The 20865-nt window shown below is 41.5% G+C and overlaps 1 protein-coding gene across 1 annotated transcript in view; it reads right to left on the reverse strand.

The window, feature by feature from the left end:
- Positions 1–20865, reverse strand: part of C9H10orf90 (chromosome 9 C10orf90 homolog) — a 68216-nt gene that overhangs the window by 17685 nt on the left and 29666 nt on the right. Inside the window, exons 2-3 of the mRNA XM_056352097.1 lie at positions 17800–17894; positions 14455–15529 (exon numbers count right to left, since the gene is read on the reverse strand). Coding sequence (XP_056208072.1) covers positions 14455–15529; positions 17800–17894 — 1170 coding nt within the window. The remainder of the gene's footprint in view (positions 1–14454; positions 15530–17799; positions 17895–20865) is intronic.

Raw genomic sequence — 20865 nt, forward strand, 5'->3', positions numbered from 1 at the left:
GACGGGCAGCGTGGAAGGAGTCAAGATGCCTCTGATGAAAAGGTACGCTATGTGTCTTTGTCTTGTCTCTTATTCACTTGAGAGGAACATTTTAGATTGGTTAAACCTGGTCAAGATTACAGTTACGAGTTCAGTGGTGGCTATGGTGAAAACTGAGGTCCAAGCGGTTTTGGCACCAGAGTTTTAACCTCTTTGTAGTGGAGTGGCTGCCTCAGAAGCATCTCCTGCCTCCAACATTTGTTGTGCCCTGTTCTACCTCTGTGCAAAGCCACAGCAGGAACAGCTGTGTTCAGCAAAAAGTCTTGATTTGCAAAAAAAGACACTTTCCCCTGGAATTGTTTGGATGAGAAGGATGTTTCACAGCACCTACAACTGCAGGACCCTGCCATGTCAAAAGCAACAGAGCTGGCTGGGTAAGCCTTGTGCTGTACAGATCTTGAAAGGTGATTCAAGCTGACCACCGCTACTGTCAGCAAAACCCTAGAACACTGAAAGTGTGGGCAAATAAGCCCACAGAAGTGTCCGTTTTCCAAGGGACATTGTAGGCAGAGTTTTGAAGGGAGAAGCGGTACAATAATAATAATAAAAAATAATCAAGAAACGAAATCCAAAGAATTAGGGACAGCATGGAAAGGGCATCAGGATCAGCAAGTGGGGGAGAAAGAAGGGAGAGGTACGAACTATGTTATATCCTTATGAACCACTCGGCGATGACCCTGGTAGGCAGGCACCCACATCGCTACATGCACAGCATGACTCTGCTCTTCCTTTTTAATCGCATGCATAAACTGCCTACGGTCACAAGCTGACCTGAGACCTCAAGTTTTATGTAGATGGAAATGACCAATAGCCATTAAAACAATCTGAAAGGTGGCAGCTGAGAGATCTGGGAGGTACAAGGGAAAAAACCCAACTGGTTTCAGCCCTAACCATGAACCCAAACAAACCAGGTGGGGCTTGTCCTGTTCTACATTGCAGACGCAAGACATTTAATAGATGACTGCTGTTTCCTGACAAACGCTTTTTTGAAAGTGGCCACATCACTCTTTTCTCTGCTGACTCATTCTCAGCCACTGCCCCTCTCTAAACACTTCTTTCTAATGTCTTTGTTGAGGACAGAGGGAAGGTTAGAAGTGTTTTCCGCCTTTGATCCAGTCCATGAGAAATGGTGAGATGGCACATCATGTAAGACACTTCCTTGTCCAAGAGTCATTAGGTAAAATCAGATCCTGCAGTGAGGTGCGGGAAGCTTTCAGTTCATTTTCCCAATCCTTAATGCACTCACAATTGATGAGAAATATTTTTACTGGCAAAATTATGGTCTCCTGCACATTTTAGTGATCTGGATGGTTCATGTTTCTTTTTCATCATCCTGTATTTCTGAGGAAATCAAGGGCATTAAGGTACATCACCTAGTGTCTTTCCCTTACCATACGGATCAGAAAGCTTGTAACATTAAAAGTTCTTTCCTGTAACTGTCCATATAGGGAGAAGAAGTCAACTTCTCAGGGATTCTCTATTGAAGGCTCCCCGAATATCAGCATAGACAGGAAAAAAAACCCTCCACCCCTTTTTTCCTGATTAAAATCATTGAGACGAACCCCATCCCAAGCAATTTCACAGCTATACGGAAAATCTGGTCAAAGTAAGGAAGCGAACACAAAGCTCCCAAATTCTAGGCTGGCATCCAAGCTCTCCCTCTTCTCTCTGGTATAACTTATTTTTCTCCTTGCTTTTCACACGTTGCAAATATTTGCCTTATCTTTTGTCAAAACTTAGCTCTTTTCTCAGATGAAAATAGTTTTGATGTGAATATGCTCAGGAAACTGGATAGACTGAATTCTGTACACACACTCAGTTGGAGCTCGTGCGTATGCAGTGATCTGTTCCTTCAGTCCCTGACTGATCCCAGACCTGCAGTTACACTCTGTGTTTCTACAAATGTTTTATGACATATAGAGGAAAGAAACTTTGGGACAGATTAATGGGGTCCTGGGCATCAAAGTCTGTTTGTGGGAGGAGGTAGGAACAAGCAGCGCGGTAGGAGAAGATGAAAAAAGCAGCAGGTAGCATTAAGTAACTGCAAAGCAACAGAGAAGGAAGTCTTTTCACAAAGACAGCCAGGATACTAGAAGGATAGAGGGGGAAAAGAGAACTAAGCTGCAGAAAGGACTTGAACGGAAAACAAATTATCTCTAAATCATCTTTTAAATTCAAATAGTTTACTGGCCAGCAGAAAGCAGAGAGAAGAACAGAAAGTGGAAAGGAGAAAAGCGTTTCTGCTCATCCAAGGCAGCATCACAGTAGGAGGTAATTTGCCTTCATATCATGAAACAGTCTGTGCAACTAATGCGTGTGTCGGGAAGCCAAACAGCTTCTTTGCTGAGATTGTCAGACTGCTCAAGCCACTGTTGTGTCCCCAGGAGAGGCCATTTGCTGCTGCCAGGCGTTGGTATCCAAAACTACAGAATGAATCGTCAGGGTGGTGAAAAGGGGCTGCAATGTAGCAGAATAAAACAGTGCAAAAGAGTTGTCTGCAAGTCACATCTCTCCTCTCTAACATCTTAAAATATGGATCTGAACAAAAGAAAGAAGAGTTGCCTGGAGTATTCACACTCCATTTACTCCTAACTACCAAACTAGCTATTTGTGGATACTGGCTTCCAAGTGTAAGTACAGTAACCTGCAAGAACTGAGAGTTAAGCTCCAGGAATTTTCTCTACATACAGTGCAAACGGCGGCAGCCTTCTCTTACGCGCTGCGCCCCTTCCCTGCTAAAAGAAATGCCACAGTAGCATTCCACCCATCAGGTCTGGGGAATCCCTACAAAGTCATGGAGCAGGAGAGAAAGGAAAGAAAGTCATGGACAAAATTAGGAATGGGGTCTAAAATTAGAAAAAGGTGATGGCTGCTTCTTAGCATTTTATGACAACAAAAGGATGCCTAAAAAAGAATTTTAAGAAGCAGGATTCCTGATGAAATTCAGGTATAAAACCACTGCATCCTTTCTGCATGAAAAGTGTCTTCCTTAGATCTTGTACTAATATTATAACTAAATCTTAATCCTTTATTATATTCACAGTATGATAGGGAATTTTTTTTGTAGTTAATTAAGGCAATAAGGAAAGGTGCGCCTTGTTCTTGTCTAACATCGACAGTAGTCAGAATAATAAGAGAGCCAATTTGCTAAATTCTTTCCTCTAACTCCCTCTTGAATTAACCTTTCAATTCAAAAGGTACACCCAGGTGCAGCCAATCCCCAGGAAAACACAGCGAAACAAACCAGACAGGCTCCAAAGATCAGCTCCCTCATCCTCAAAGCAGCTGTCAATTACCTTAACTAAGGAATGCAGATGCAAATGAAATTTAGAAAAAAAAAAAAAAAAAAGAAAAAGGCAAAGGTACTTAAAGGTAAGATCACAGAGTTTCACTCTATACATTCTGGATCCGTTTTTAATATACTATGTGGGGAATTAGGACTGCTACTCTCATTAAGACTATCTGGAATTGTATATCTAAATCCCCATGCACCAGACGAAATATATATGCCCCTCTGAGAATATCTAGAATTGCAACTGGATGACTAGCAATATATGTTTTTTCTATTATCCCAGCTGAAGAAAGGCTTTAAAACTAATGAACAAAGACATGCAAGTGTAATGCTTTGGGAGATACGAGAGAACAAAACTCAAAGAAACAGAAAGCAGAATGACTCTGTTAATAAAATTCAGCAAATATAGATCCTAGTTGTAAAAGTTCAGCTGCTTATAGGAGAAAAAGTCAAGGAACAAAAATCACAAAAAAAAGTCATTTTTGCCCCGTGCAAGAAAAAAAGAAGACAATAGTTGAATTTTTAAATAATTGCTTAGTGAAAACCACATGATATTGGAGGAGTTAAAAATGTTCTGTAAAACCCAGGGTGGGTTTTCCAAAGCTTTTTTTTTTTTTTTTTTTTTAAGGAATCCTTGATCTCTGAGTAAAATAAGTATATTGTTTTACTGTAAAGTATCTTTTTACATTTTCCTCCCTCTCCCTTCAGGGGGTTTTGCTAACAGGAAGTGACCCTGCATTACAGCAGGTTAAACTTGCCTTTCCTTCAAACATGGACAATTCAGGCAAACATACCCTTTTCCATTGTTACTACTTTTTTTTTTTTCTTTTTCTTTCCACTTTACAACAGGATAATGCAGCTTTTCATACTTTCCTAGAACACTCTTCCTAGTGTTTCAATGTGGATTTTTGACCATTCATGACAAAGTGCTTCTTTGAAATTGGCCAAAGCTCATTTTAACAGATGCAGCACTACAAATCCTCTGTGACCACCAAGCAAGCCTGACAAGAGGCAGCCAGGGAAGGAGACACACAGTGCTGATTCACTGTGTGTCATTAACGAGATCAGACATCACCACTGTAGGTAGGTTTTACATTATAGACCACCTGGTGGTTTTTGTTGTTTGTTTGTTGTTTGGTTTTTTTTTTTAATTTAATAGAGGCCCCATGCCCTGGGCTGCTGAGCTCTCCCAGACCTCCGTGATGGAAGCTGACGCTACCAAGACCCCAAGCAGAGAGGAGTGGCAATTAATGTTCCTTAAATCTAAGAAAGATCTACCTTCTTTGAGATTTAGACCCAGGCATATGTGGGCATAGGCTGTACAGAGCCCACACGTGCCTCAAGCAGGCAAGCAGCGATCTGTAATCCAAACCAAGCCTCCAGCCTCCTGATGACAAAGACTGATGACTCAATTCCTATCGTGAAACAAGTATTACCCTGGCTAAGCCATATGGTCTTAGATAGAAGCAAACAGACCACATCATCTCAACAGCCTGGTAACACAGAAGAATGGAAATATTGAGAGCAATGACAATATTATTAGTTATTTCAGTGTTTGTCAAAGGATGGAAGATAGGATGGATAATTTATTATTCGGATCACTGCCGAGGAAAAGACATCACTTTTAATCAGTCAACAAGCTGCAGTCGGCAAGGAGTGCTACAAAATTCAGATGTTTTTACTAAAATTTCTGCTGACCAGCAATGAGACCTACATCGCTAACTGCCTTCTGATGTTTGTCAAATGACTCATTTGTAAGAGACAGTGTCAGCCACTGCTCAACATCAGCATCCACGGAAACTATCCGAATTGCAAAAGGTCCTGACAGTACTGTAGCTCTGCCCGTGCTCCCTATCCAAACTGGCACACTTAACAAGGTCTGGGACTTACCTTTCAGTAAGAACCTGAGGCTGGATCCTGGGAAACAGGGCTAGGCCATGTCCTCAGCTCCCTTCCCAGAATTTTCAAGACCCCAAGTTGAGGCAACATTGCAAGCTTGAGCTGAGAGGACCAGCCAGACTGTTACTCCTGATGAACATGTCATTGTACCTCTACTAATGCTTCTTCAAACAGCCCTGCCTGGTGAGGATAAAGCTTAATTAACTGTTATATCAATAACACCTCAAGCTAAGAGTCTAGATTAATAAATCATCTCTAAAAAAGGTTGGGGTTTTTTTTGTTTTATTTTTAAAATAACATTGACAGCTGTGGGCACATTTCTCAGAAGGAAGATGCTTTCTTTTTACAAAAGCTGGTATTTGACTGTAGAAAGTTGTAATCATTTAAAAGAAAAAGCTTATCAAGTGTACCTAAGATCTACTAGTCTTCAAATTTACAATCAGTCCAAAGTAGGAAGAACCTCTTAATGTCAAGGAATAGCTTGTTTACAAAAGGCATTTGACAAAATTAGTGTAGTCCAACACTTGCTTTCAGAGCAAACAATCCCATAATGCAGCTAATCAACAGCACCTACCAATAAGTCTCTCCCTGGTGACTGCCAATTTATTTTCTCCAAACACTTTGCAAATAATTAATCAGTCCTCTCTCTTGGTGTTAAATAAAGGAACACCACCTATTTCAGGGAGTTCATGGGCAGACACGTGCTGCTCAGGACAGGGTGTGAGGGACTGATGCCGACCGTGCACGGAGAGGTTTGGTGGACCAAGGGTGTCATTTGCAATGACTGCACCAGCAAAAAGGAAACGTTCCTGCCTGGCACCCACAGGAGATCATCCTACACTCTGAATCACAAGAGCATATTATTGCTGCAGAATATTTTAGTGGTCAGGAAATAATCCACCCATATGATTTGATTTGACTGCTTGCACCAGTGAGTTCCCAATACCCAGCTGCTTGACATCAGTGTTTATACATTTTGCTAACGTTTTTCCCTCTTTTGCTTCCTATGTGCTAGGACAGGATAAAAGGAAAAATATCCTCTTTTCATTAAACTTTTCATAATTGGGAGATTGGTCAAGCACCTGGTAATTATTTTCTGGTTGAAGATAATCAGCCTTAGAGTGATGCCTTGGATCATCATTGTTTTTCTTGTCATGCATTTTTGGCCGTGCTATACCAAAGCTATGTCTTTAACAAGCCCAACGCTCCCAGGAAACTGGTCTTTAGACTGAGAGAATCTCTGTTCATATTGTTAAGAACCATGGAAATGGTTATTGAAAATACTTTGAAATTTGCTGCTGTACTTTTGAGACGTTCTCTGTAACATCCACGTAACAAAAATCCTAGAGTTAGACATCCCCATTTGAATTTTAAGGATGTCATGCCAGAAGCTATCAGACACTATTGTAGTGACTCAAGGAGTAATCTGATGCAGTGTGACTTTAAAAATAACGTTCACAACGATTCAGAACATTTAAATGGTGATTTGCAGGGGAAGAAGTGTATCGACCACTTGGTATTCTCATCGTGTCAAAAACACCTAGTTGTTCAGCTCTTTCTGATAATTTTCCGCAGCCAGACTGAGGCAAGTACTCATTTCACAGACTGCAGAAGAGTTGCTCCCAGTTTAAACCAAGTGTGAATAAGGGGAAAATGAGGCCCTTTAATCCAGTGACATAATGCAGTCACCGAATCCACGTAGCCTCTCTTTCTCTTCATCATTTTAATGATTCTAGTATTCAGTCCTCCACTGCTTGCCCTGAGTGCTAGCGAGTGACTTTCCCCCTCCAGAGTCTTTCACTTCAGATTCTCTCACATTTTTACCAACTCTGACAGCTCAAGGCAGAAATGCTCACCCTGCCTAAGATGGAAAACAGTGGAAAAAATCAAACCATTAACTTTCACATGACAAAACAAGGAGAGCTGAACTTTAGCTTGGATCTTCAGCAGACAATATAATCATCTTTAGGAAATGAATTCTAATTTATGAATTTCACTCATATAAATGTTGTCCATAACATCATTAACAGGGCAGATATCCTTCTGTCTTCTAGGGAAACAACGGCTTTTCTATCCAACAAGTTTGTTGCTGTGCCCCATAGCATAAAACCAAGCCTTTAATCTGCAAAAGGCATGTTTCCTGAAGGTGAAGAGCTCCTTCAACTCCAGTCAAACTATTTTATGGTCATGCCCTTAAACAAGTGAAAACAAACAAGTAAACAAAAACATCCACAAAAAAAAACCCCAAACAAATACAAAACCCCAATCATTCACCCAACCACCCGTGGCTGCTTGGTGCCTAACACCACAGAAAAACTGTCAAAGAACAAGAAAGCTCCACAGGAAAAGATGAGCTCTTTAATCAGGGCCAGGGTCGCTGTGACATAACAGTGCCACTGCATCACCAGTGTTGCCGTTGAAAACCAGCCTAGGAGAAGCTTTGGCTTACACAACCTTGAGTATCATCTCTCCCTCTTGCTCACATCTGTCGCCTATGACCTCCGATGGTAGCTACTCCTCCATATGACAGGGCAGAACCTCTGATGGTAGCTACGCAACCATATGACAGGGCAGAACCTCTGATGGTAGCTACGCGTCCGTATGATGGGGCAGTACCTCTGATGGTAGCTACACATCCATAAGACAGGGCAGAAGGCCACATCGCTCTCCTGAGTCCTGTAGTTTATCTAAGTAAGTGGAGTAAGGAAGAGTACCGCTCCATGCCAATCCCTTGCTTCTTCTCTTACACCCAGTGAGCGTCATTAACCCTTCCTTCACCACACCACATGGTGGAGAAACTGGCAGTGGGCATTTGAAACTAAAAGCAAAGCTCAAGAGCTTGGTACTTTATAAATGCAAAAGGGCCCTTCAGAGTAGAGGAGGCATCCTCTTCCTTCTAAAAAGGAATAAAAAGTCTCCAGGATAAGGATAGGAAAATCCTATTGCCCACCACACGGGTTGGGGTCTGTCTCGACCCCACCCTTCCACCTTCCAGAGTCACTAATAACTGAGGACTTCCAGTTCCTCATGGAGTTTTCAACATCTGTAAGGACCAAGTTCTCAGTTTCTCAGCATCTGATACAGTACATGAAGGTCACATTGCAGTGTGACACAGACCCAATGACACAAAATGTCTAGACTAAGGAAAATTGACAGCCTCCTCCATTTTAAATTTATACCAGATGAAGTGAAACATCAAAGGAGCTCCTTTTAATGGGCTTTTTGGCATGTGGTCCTTTGTTCTTAACAAGTCAGCACCAGCTGCTATGTCCATAATGCCAAGTCAGTAACATCCCCCGGCCAGATTCTCAGCTGATGTAAATCAGTGTCACTCCTCTGAAGGCAGATCTTTCTATTGGTTGACATCAGCTGAAGATTTGGCTCCTCATGCCTAGCAGGTGCAAGCTAAAGTAAAATCTTCTGTGCCATATTTCACATTTCTCCTGTCTTCACCATCACTACCACTGTACACATTCTCAGGCTGGAGAGTTAATTAGCATCAGCTGTAGCTACTCAAGTTTCTATACAATAAATTCCATATTGTAAGGAACAGCTTTCATCTAATTATATCTTGTTCATATGTGTGTGTGTGTATATATATATATCTCCCTACACACACACTTGTACTCTGGATTATTGCATAGTGGCTTCCCCATAAACAGAAGATGAGGTGAGACCGCCAGATAGGTCACATTCATTCATTACAACATTTCAAATACTATTTAATAATTGAAAGTAAATGCTATGCATAGTCTTCAGTCTTAAGATTGCTTACATTAACCCATCCTGATTACCATGAGTATATATTAGTTTAAAGGTGACCTACAAATATTTTCTTGATATATAAATGTCTCTAATACCAAGGGCTTTTCAATGTGTATTTAATTTTTTTTTTTTTTTTGCTTTTTTGCTTTGCAGGTAGCAACCTATCGAAATCCCACAGCACAATCTGTTCTGATTCGACTCCAGTACAAGTATATATACACATACATATAGACACGCACACTACATAAAAAAAATAAAATAGCTCTTGAAACAAATTAAAGTCCAGTTATTCACTCCTTGGAAAAAATGCTGCTGACTTCAGCACTTGTTAATAAAACTGTTGTTTAAGAAGGAATCAGAAGCCAATAGTCATCTGGGGCTGTTCAACACCCCAAAAGCCCAGATCCCATCTCCGTTTTCCCCATTCATTGCCTTGGGTTGTTTTAATTAAGTAAATTATACTTTCAAGTCACCTGCCATTCTCTTGGGGAAAATGAGCAACTGCAATACCAGCTCTCTGATCTGTCTTGTTCACTGATTTAAGTGTGTTCTTCCTCTTCTTGAGAGCTTTGTTCCTGAATTGTGTCATTCGCTGGCAGTTCACAGTGCATGCCCCCAGCCCCCCGCCATGCCAGGGCTGGCTCCCCGTGCCTGCACTTACTGCCGCCCACAGTCAGCGCCACCACCATTGTGTCATGTTCACCTTCTGTTGATTACTCACGCATACCTCATAATCCTGATTTCCCTACATTTGGGTCGTTTACATAGGAGTGCGATTCATGAGATGCCCTTTTGTCACCTCCACGTCTTTTGTAACTCAAGGTAGGGCTGTGGGAGCCAGCCCAGTACCTGCCATCCCGACCAGATTCTCATTTCTCCCCACCTCAGCTGTTCTTCCTTAGTAACCCTGCACAGCAGTTTTGAGCATGACAACAAAAGAAAAACAAAAGTGTAGACGTTATAAAAATTGAAGTGTTAGCAGAAATTATTTTGGTTTATATCATAGCTGAGGTTTGCGAAGGTGCTCAGGCATCACAATGTTTACAATTAAGCTGAAACAGATGAATTTAGATGTTGGCACTTATATTCATTCCCAGTAAATGATATTGTTTAATCAAAAGGTTAAAATGGATTTAAAGTTGTGGGATTTTCTTCCCTTTGTCCCTTTTTTATAATTCAGCATGGAATCCAGTAGGTAATAGATTGTAAAAGATGGATGGAAAACTAGATATTCATGTGGAATATGTTCTTCGTGAAATGTAGGTGGGAAATAAAGATTAAAAATGCTCCTGTCTTCAACAGAAACAAGACTAATCCTTTCATTTTTAACTTACCTTGTATTTATGAGACATCAGCTACAGACAGTAAAGGAAATTGCAGCATTCATTTAAAAGCAGCACCAGCAAGTTCTGACAGCTTGTTAAAAACCATGACCAAAGGCAGGGTGATACACATCGATCACCTGTGACAAGGACCCCATGGAGCTTGGCCCGAGCTTACCCTTGGTCATATCTCTGAGGTGGGTCATGGGGCTCTCTGGATCATTTCACATTAACGGGTACACCTTCCTTAAGCTGCCCAAGGGATTTAAATGGTGGCCATTCATTAAAAATAAAGACAGTCATGTCCTATAACTCTATGTCCTCCTGCAGTTCAAGTCTGACCACGTGTAACATGGATTTTCCAGCAATTACAGTCCAATTTTTTGCCAAATAATGGAAGTACCCAAAGCAATGAAGCCAGTAGAAGATACAGTCCACAGCAGTGAAATCACAAGATCATATTCCATCCTTGGGATGCTGTAGCATGAAACATGGCTTTGAACACTAGCTGAGCTGAGAGACTTGGATTTCTAAGTATAATTACCATCCATGAGCATAGCCCAAGATTTACATTTCATTAATATTCCTAAAATATCTTTTTCATATGTGGCACATTGTGGAAATATATACCTCTGGAGATTATCTGGACCAACCTCTTGCTGAAAGCAGGGCCTTAGATTAGGTTATCCAGGTCTATGTAAAGCCAAATCCTGAATACTTGGATTTGAACATGAAATAGTATGAGTAATACTATAAGTAGAATCATTGTTACTTTAGTGAAGTCATATGAAAAATTAGAAAAAAATCCTCCAGAGACCATGACTCAACTGACCCTATAGGAAATGGCAAACTTGGCCCAGTACCTAAAAAGCAGAGAAGTATTTGGGTGTCATTCGACTTCAGATCCTAGTAAGGCAGCCTATACATCCTGGAAACTACATTTACAGATTTCATACAGAAAAGTCTAGCCTTGAAAGTAGGTTGTGGTTTTGTTTTTTTTTTTTTACCCGTGGTGATGTTATTACCACTTGTATTTCTGCTGGCAGGAAGATATTGCCTACAGCTGCAAACTCATATAAACTCAAACTTTCTGGATCATCAGAAATGTGATGGACAGTGTGCTCTCCACAGTTCCCCCATCCATAAGATAACTATGTTAAGATATTAGCACTGTATCGAAAGTTGTTCACTCTCCCTTCTTTGCTAGCTCTTCCTTCTTTTTAAACATCCCATTTCACAAACATTTCATTGCATAAACACATAGCAGATCAAAGCTTAACATGAATGGATTTGAGCTAGTAAACACCAAAGGAAAAAAATACTTAAAGGAATTGGGAATCTATAATGGTATAAAAGACTTTGCTGATGGGGTAGTTATTTTGCTGTGCTGGTAAAGCAGCATCTTGCAATACAGGTCTTGTAATTTCCAATATGCAGATATGCCACAGCAAAAAGCAGGAAGGCAACAGTGTCCCCACTATAACTCTCTTTAAATATCTAAGACTAGTCCAGGACAAAACCCGTATAACAGGCTGTAGTACTGTACCAGATTTGCACCTGGACGGAGTATTGGACCTAGGCAATCACTTCTCTCCCTCACTTTACCCATTGTCCAAACTGAAGGGAACTCAGGTTTTCATTTTCTCCCAGGTTAAATCATACCAATTGCCTTTAATTTTAATGAGCACTGCAGATGTCTCACGCATTTAACTGGGTTTCTTATGATTTGTCACATTTCATGGTTGACGGCTATGCCAGAGCTCATTACTTTGGGGATCCTGGTGAGAAAGGCCGTTGTTTTGAAGCATTATACTGGCTCTTTAGACATATTTCAGACAGGAAAGTTGTAGCAAGCTGCTAAACACCTTCTTATCTATTACAAAGAGTCTGATCAAGAGAAATATATACCTTTACATTCTACATTATTGCTTACACAAAAGGTAGAAGCAGTTAAAAAGGTAGCATTTCCCACGTTTATTTACACCTGTATTCTTGTGTACACAAATAGCGGAAGTAATTTTTCAAACCCCAGCACTGCTCAGCAGGTTACCTCACTTATTTCCTCTTTTCAGTAAAACTGTGGATCTATAAGCAGTGCCCTGTTTCACTTTCTAATTACTTCTAGTAAAGGTGATTCTTTCATGCAGTCACTGTATCACTAAGCCCACGGAAGGCTCAGTATTATTCTAATCCTTGTTTCTACAGTATATCACAGAGAGACTTTAGGTGCTGTTGAACAATGACTCGCATACATAATACTTCCTATGGAAGCTTCAGGAGGACATCATTATTTGAAATTAGGATGGTATTTAATGAGGTCCAAAGCCAAAATGCTTAATTTGCTGCTGTGAGTCAGTGGAAGGTCCTCACCAGTCCTCGCTCCTTTACATTTCTGTCCCCAGATCTCTAACACTGGTTGGCATCTTCCCTCTCCTGCTCCTCACTGTGTCATCTCCCCCTCAACAATAGACAGCCCGGATTACACTTATAAACATAAATAGAATTATTCGGGTTGGAAAAGACCTTTAAGATCACAAACCCAACTGTTAACCCAGCACTGCCAAGCCCACCACTGACCCGTGCCCCCCAGCACCGCATCTACAAGTTTTTTAAACATCTCCAGGGCTGGTGACCCCACCAGCTCCCTGGGCAGCCTGTGCCAGGGCTTGCCCACCCTTTTGGTGAAGAAGGACTTTCCCTGCCACCCAACCTAACCCTCCCCTGGCGCAACTCGAGGCCGTTCCCTCTTGTCCTGTGGCTGGTTCCCTGGGAGCAGAGACCGACCCCCCCTGCCCACAGCCCCTGCCAGGGAGCTGAGAGCCATCAGGGCCCCCCGAGCCCCCTTTTCTGCAGGCTGAACAACCTTACTTCCCTCTAAAGAATAAAGAAATATTTTATCTCAGGCTTTCTTCAGCACCCAGCCTGAGGGGTGCTTCACCCTTTGGACCCACACAGTTTTCATTTAAAGGCCTGGCTCTGGAATTACTGACACTGCCAGTTTCCCTGTGGAAAACCCTGGCTCCGTGGATGATTTTCTTAAAGGTTAAAGCAGAAGGCCTCTGAATGAAACCACTGTTTGCACCTTGATAACTGCAAGAGCAGTCCCATCGATTGCAGGCACGGGGAAGCAAGTGCAGCAGTCACAGCAAGGTGCAAAGGGATGGTACAGCCTGGGTTTTGTACATGTCCAGCCCATGAGACATCATGCAGCTTCTCATTTTTCTCCTATTTTCCATTTGCACACTGGGAAGATGAAGGTACAAATGAATCTCAAGATGTAGCTTATGCTCATATACTTAGATCAAAAAGGGTGTATAAGAACTGGGTAATTGCAATTAAAGGTAGCCCAAGGTCGCAGGATACATGGGGGGTAAGTTTTAACCTTAGTGCTTCTGGTAAAACCCAGACTCACTCATTGACATTCTTCCCATCCACACTCCTTTCCTGGAAAGTCAATAAACTCAGCTGTGGTTATTCAAGTGCACTGTAAAATAGCTGCTACAGCCCAGTGCAGCAGAAGCTATAGCACTCTGGGCATGAAGCAATCCCCACAGTACCTTTCCCTTCTCTGAAAGCAATGTTGCAAAGAAAATTTTATGTTTGCAAAATGCTTGGAGATGTTTGAAACAAATGTGTTAAAGATTTGCAAACCATTTACCTGGAGCCATTAGTTATAAAAGCCTGGGCTTATTACTATAGCCTTCTACATAAAAGCTGAAAACAAGATCATTTTTATTGCAAGGAGCACAAAAGCAAGCTCAGTGCAGCCATCTCCCTCTTAATCTCAGACCCTGAAATTCAGCCCTCAAAGAAAGACCTAATTATTTTCAGGGGCTAAGCGCCTGCATGTTACTAGGGGAAAAAATATATTACGGTTAAAAATGGTTAAAAATAGAGATTTAATACAGAAAACACAGGCATAGTTCTCTCTGTCACCTGATGAGCAGCACACATCACTAGCACGGCAAATATATTCACGGTAGTCCTAAAACTGAAAACGTCTAGGTTGTGCTCTGACTCACCGTGCCTTTGCAGAAGCAAGGATTACTGTTATCTGCTCACTTAAAATCATTGTGGTGGGTCTGTTCCAGCCTGAGCCTCTGCTCCACCAGACTGAGGTTTATGGAAATTACTTACCTGCCTCATCACTTGAACTAGGACGCTGGAGAGAAAATGCAGTGTGATAGCTGCCAGACTGCTTATCATCATCTTTCTTTGCCGTTACTACATTATTAGGTCCTCTGGGTATATCCACAAATGCTGAAAGTTCAGAGACAAAGACACTTGGCAACGGGTATTTACTACCCAAATAGCCTTCACTTGTTTTGTCTTTATTAATTACATTATTTTCTTTTAAGGTTGCACTCATGTTTGCTCTGAGTGGAGTCTTGTTTTCTCCTAGGAGCTTTGTTTGAAATATCTCCTCTATTGGCTCTCCATTAGCTATGCCATCTACTCCATCTGCTGTTAATCTAGACAAACTGCAATTTATATTGAAGGACAATGTTGATCTATGAATTTTGGGGCATTTAATTCGAGGTTGGTCAATGCATACATTGAGCGACTTGTCTAAATAATAGATGGTATTTGGACACTGCTGAGAAACCTGAAGGTGGACACATGAGAAGAAGGAAGGTGGTGCTTTCTCTCTCCCATCGCTGCTTTGAAGACCCACTTCGCTCTTTTTGTTTCTGGGGTCAAAAAGCTGCTTTTGTGGCTCTTCACCTAATTGTGAGCAAGATTCAGAAATCTTTAGCAGAGAGGCATGTTGGTGTGCGTGGCCTGGTGGAGGCCAGCTAGGGAGGGCAGCACGGACCTTGCTCGAGGTGGGGGACGTGGTATCGGGCTCTTGCACAGCCCCAGGTCCATGTGCTGGGTCTCTGGCGCCTGCAGCAACACGCCTGGCTGTAACGGTTATGGAGGCAAAACCTTTCTGCTGGTTGCGACACTCTGCAACGGGAGAGTCCAATGAAGCCGTGGTGTCATCTAAGGATGCCTGAATTTCTAACCTGCTGGGAAGTACTGTAAATGCTCTGTTGACGTTGACAGAACCGTGGTTAGCCAGAGATTGCTTCCTGTGGTGAGCACAGGGCAGGGGGATCACGGACTGCATAGGTGAAGTGGGCCAATTCTCTTTTGATTTATTCTCATCAATCATCGGTGAAATGACTGTCGGTGAAATCAGTGTTGTATTATGTGATGACAGAGATTCCTGCAAATGAAAAGATTCAAATTAGCAACATACTCTGTCATAATATATGTAACTGTTGCTCATCTACTGACTATCACACTGGTCAGTTTTGTTTGAGATTTCTTGCTAACTTCTTTGTCATTTAAAAACACACGCTCTTGAAACCAGCTCTGAATTGTCTGGGAGGCTTCAATGAAAACCTTAGTACTCTGGTGCAAAATAAATCAAAATTAAAAATGTGTATTCTATACTATTATTTTCAGTATTTAACCCGTCATTGCAGTCCAGATTTGCCGCTGCTCTGTTTCTTTACAAATGGACATGTTAAAGGCAATGGCCTGTTTCAGACTATAAACTACCCTTCCATGACGGTCTGCTGGAATTTAAAATGCATTGGAATATATTATGGATCATTAGCCTGAAGGTCCACATGTGCCATCACATGCTGCAGAGGACATGTGGGCACCAGGGCCGTGACTGCTCTACAACCTCACCAGTTATAAGTATGGAAAAACTCCATGATCCCTCCCACAGATGTGATATAATTGCTTGTAAGGGCTCTGTGTACTCTTTCAATTCATTAGTTCCCTCTTGCTTATGATCACTTGGTGACACCTATCAGTGAGGTAAAAACACATATGTTCAAGATGGATCGACAGTGGCCAGATTCATTTTTCCACCCGTGACAGCAAAGATCTATCTTGATAGACTGTACGTTACTTCACTCGATGTGACAAAGGAGCTGGTTTTATGTTAAAGCTATCTGACAAAGAGTAAACCTGAGTTTAAAACCTCCTGTTAATATTATCCACATGGCTGGTCACATAAGTTACATGCAATAAAGCATCTGGCCTAATCTCACCGCTGCTGTAAATTGGCTGATCAGATTGTTCCTGCCAATGTGTTCTTAGATCTCTCAGTCCTAATAGAAAAAAAAAAAAACAAAAACCCCACAAAAAAACCAACAAAACAAACCACTGAGCTGGCATGCAAAATCTGAGGACTAGCTTCACAGTGAAAGCTCATCCAAGGTCATTCAGGGTTTGGGTGCCATTTGCTAGCTGTGCTGCTCCTGCTCGTCATGAATTCATCTCAGTCATATCTGAGCGTCTATCACCCAACAATCAATGCCAGTACTTGACAAATGTTTCACAAAACGTAATATTCTTCTTCGAGGAAGGCTATGTGAGTGACAGAGTTATGACCTCCTGGGTGCCAGCGTCATCCTTCTCAGGGCTTGAGTGCCAGAGTTGGAGCCCTGCACCAGATCCCATGGGGAAAACCATTCCTGTGCTCCTGTTCTCTGTGCATGGAAACAACACAGAAAACGGGCTCCTTTGTAACTCCTGGGAAGCTGATTGGAGGTAAAGGTAGATCAAGAGTTGATTAACGAGGTGAAATGCCAAGTAAATTTTATCAACTCTTTAAACCAGCTGCCTGTGGTTTTGACAATTCAATAATTTCACAGCCCCAGGAACAGCATTTTGTTCCTTCTTTGTTTCTTTCATGGTCTGTAACGACATTTTCTTCATATTTTCTGCACTGCATTTGCTTCTGAGTACAGGTTTAAGACCTTTGCATGCCTTCCACAACTCCACTTCCCCAAGATTTCTACAGGGAGGGCACCAAAGAAGAATGTCCCTTGAAATACCTTATTTTGGATGCATCTCTCATGCTCCAGTAGTTAATTTGACATTTATTTCTTTTGTTAAGGACTGCACAGATGAAGAAGACATCCTGTCAGAGTCCAAAGGCATGTCAAAAATACTCCTGATTAGCTTCAAACTCATGCACCAATATTTTAAATAATTTACTTTCCCTTTTTCTGCTTGAGTATATGTATGAATCCCTCCCCCCACTCTTTGGCAAAGAAATGAATCTTAAAGGTTTGACCAGCTGATCCGATGGCTGTTGGAAGCTTTCAGGCTTCACTGCATCTTGTGAAAAAACCATGCACTTACACAGAGCTATGTGGTGAAGTGAAAACCTCAGGCTTTATCTTGAGAACATCAGAGACAGAGTGTACTGATATCTGGGATACCACTTGATTTAGTCTCCTGGGGTGTTTTTAACAGCTTTTTTCCCCCCACAAAACATGCAGTTTTCCCCCCTCACCAAGGGCACACGGAATCACAACATCTAGCCGTCATTTTATTTGGCTTTTCTGCTGCCTAAGCTCAACCTAGCTGAACAAAACCGAGTGCAAATACACTGCTCAGCGATCAGTGATTGTTTTTTAAACCTGACTGCATTCTGCTGACTGCTGTCGAAACATTATTTATTTATTTTACCTTGGCAGAGCTTGATTTTCTTGCGGCAGCGCTCTTCTGCCGAAGGCCTGCACATGTCCTTTGACCGTCAGCGCCCCATTGCTTTTGAGTCACTCCTGGTGGAAAAAAATGCAGAGAAAGTAACATTATTTTCAGTGTCCTGAAGGAGACAAGTTTGAAATCGTTGGTTTTAAATGGAGCACAAGCAGGAGGGAAAGAGCAACTGTAAATGATCTGATTGCCCTGGGATCTGGTTAGCGGTGGGATCCTATTTCTCCCTCCTCCCAGGAGAGGCACTTGAAACACCCCTGGGATCCTGGTGCAAAGATGTGTTGGTGGACAGTCACACAATGTGTTCAGGGCTGAGCCAAAGCTTGAATATCTCTGCTTTTGATTTCCATGGCTTCAGGCACGAGTGTGGAGGGATCGGAGAAGATGGGAAAAGCAGATTTCAACAAACGTCACTTTTGTGTAGTCTGCAGAACTGGGAGCACAAACAAGCGCATTAATGGGCTGGATGCTGTGAGTCTGATTTCTTTTGAACTAAGTCACCTTCCCATTTAAAGAAATACAGTAACTTTAAATCATATTCACAAATTCTATTGCATCATAGACTTTTCTAGTTCACTGATAACTATTACATGAATGCATCACTCTTTGATATTGTCATCTTCTGTTTTCTGTGAGCTCTAGCCTGTCTGCAACTTCTTACACAGAGCTAATTTCCAATAACGTGGAGTCTGGGCTACTGCAAAGATGCATTACGTCTCCTGTTAACAGTTTTGCCAGAAATTACGTTACTTTCTATTTTGTAATAAGCATCCAAAATTAATTTTCAGAAATTCTCTATTTGGATTTAAATCTCTTGACATTACTGCCTGATGCTTTATAGCAACAAGTCACACTACTGGTAAGACCTGTTTTTTGGTTTGGGTTTTTTTTTTTCTTCTATTTGGGCAGCCTGCCATAGAAAGTTACTAATTTTCTGAGATGCAGAATTTCAGTTTACATGTAACTTTATACTAACAAAGGAATACAAATCAGCTCCACTTTAAGAAGTGATCATTAAAGGATATCCAGGGTTCGTGGCTTCATCTCCTTGGGTGGAGCTAAGGAGTAGAAGGCGAAGTGGGGGAAGGTATCAGGTCTATCCCCCATCCTGAGATCTCCTCGAGTCCCACCATGGAGCAGTAATCACAGACCACTAACGGGTTGTTTGATGAACCTTCTGCTTTAATAAACTATACTAAAACACACTTGAACACTTTACTGGCACAGCTCCAAGATGCCAGTGCCACTGCATATATTCATAACTGGTATGAAAAAAAAGGGATTTGCTTTTGTCATTGAGCAACACAAAGTCCTGAGCAACACAGAAAACAGCTGGACTCATTGGCCACGGTAAGGTAAAAAAAAGAAACCAGAAAACAGCTGAAACAGAGGGCCCACTACACATTTTTTGGCAAAGAAATAATGCATGGTCACAAACAGTGAGAATGCGATGAAGCTGATCTAGCACTGGATGATGGTAACTGCTGGCACAAAACACGGGTGAGATGCCCTTGAAGCCTGCTGTGCACCCTGACGTGTACGCAGCGAGGAGGTGCTGCGCGTTCAGTGAAAGGCAGAATCCACCTGCATCCACATATATATATAGGGTATATATATATGTATGTGTATATATAACTATATATATAGTTACCCATATATATAAGGATAGGAGTAGCTGCTGGGTGAGCCTTATGGAAAGGTTATTTTCAGTATATCAGTACTCTGGTGAATTACATGGGAATACCTTCCTGATGAAAAGCGGCTATATATGCTGTCTTATTTACTTTTAAAACAACTAAATAGGGAATAACTTGTACAGAAGGATAGAGAAGAAATTCTTGGAATGAGTTAATGCAAGACCTCAAAATAGTCCAAAAGTCTGATCAAACCCATATGCAATTAAAGCAATAACTTCCACTAAGTTATCAATATTTTCCTGAAATGCTTTACAGTAAGAAAACCCTAGTTATCTCATACTGAGCTGGAAAGCTACAACAGGAGAACATCAACTTGTGAATATCAACCAGTACACAAGGAAATCCAGAAGGCTGGCTGGAAATAAATCAGGTCCAGAAAAGCATGTTTTGCCCGATGGCCTTTCATGAATTTCATTCAAACATATTTTCAGCACAAGAGAAAGACTGAATACTACAGGGTCAAACAAGAACAAGTTGTTAATGTCCATTCCGTAGATTACATATACCATGCAAGTTATTCTTATCAAAGTAACTTCCTGTGGTTAGCAAAAAATCTGGAGGTAACACCTTCCAATTTCCCACAGATCGCTTGAAACAGATTGGTTAATTCTTGCTTGCCTATCTCAAAACATTAGCTGTTTCTGGAGTAGGAGAGATAAGAAGAAGTGAGGTGGGAAGAAAAAGAGGAAATACTTATTTTCTTTGCTAAATCATCCAGAGTGGAGTTTTGCATTGCATTTAATACCATATCCTGTGCGATGACATTCTCATATTATGTGGAATCCTATTGTTGGAAAACATTCAGACTTTTGGCAAGTCATTTAATCTAGTTGCTGAGACAGATTAAATGGCATCGGTGGCAAAAGCTCCGGTATTTTTCATGATATTAAATCTGGTTTTGGAAGCTTCACATTTGTTAATTCATGTCAACAGAAGAAGCAAAAAAACCCACCCTCAAACCTTTAAAAAGAGCTTGAATCTGTATTTGAAATGAAGACACTTCAGGGAGCACAAGGGTTTAGCTGAGATGTGTCACATACAGAGTTTTCATACAAATTCTCACTGCTGACAAAACACATTGCACTGTAACTCTTGTTAGACAATGAAATGCAAAGTTCAGTTTTTCCCTGGTGCGAAAGCATGGAAGAAATCGTATTTCAAGTACTTTCCATCTCTGTGGGGAGTTTAAGAAACTTATGTAAATCTGAGTTGAAATCCCAAGGATCTGTTTAACCTCCCCAGACCTTCCCTTCCCACCATGACCCACCTCTCCAGCTTACGAACGGGAGATGCGATGAGGAATGGAGGAGCACTTGCTGGCAGATGAACTTTGTCCTGT

This window comes from Falco biarmicus, chromosome 9, assembly GCF_023638135.1.
Source record: "Falco biarmicus isolate bFalBia1 chromosome 9, bFalBia1.pri, whole genome shotgun sequence".
Classification (NCBI taxonomy): Eukaryota; Metazoa; Chordata; class Aves; order Falconiformes; family Falconidae; genus Falco; species Falco biarmicus.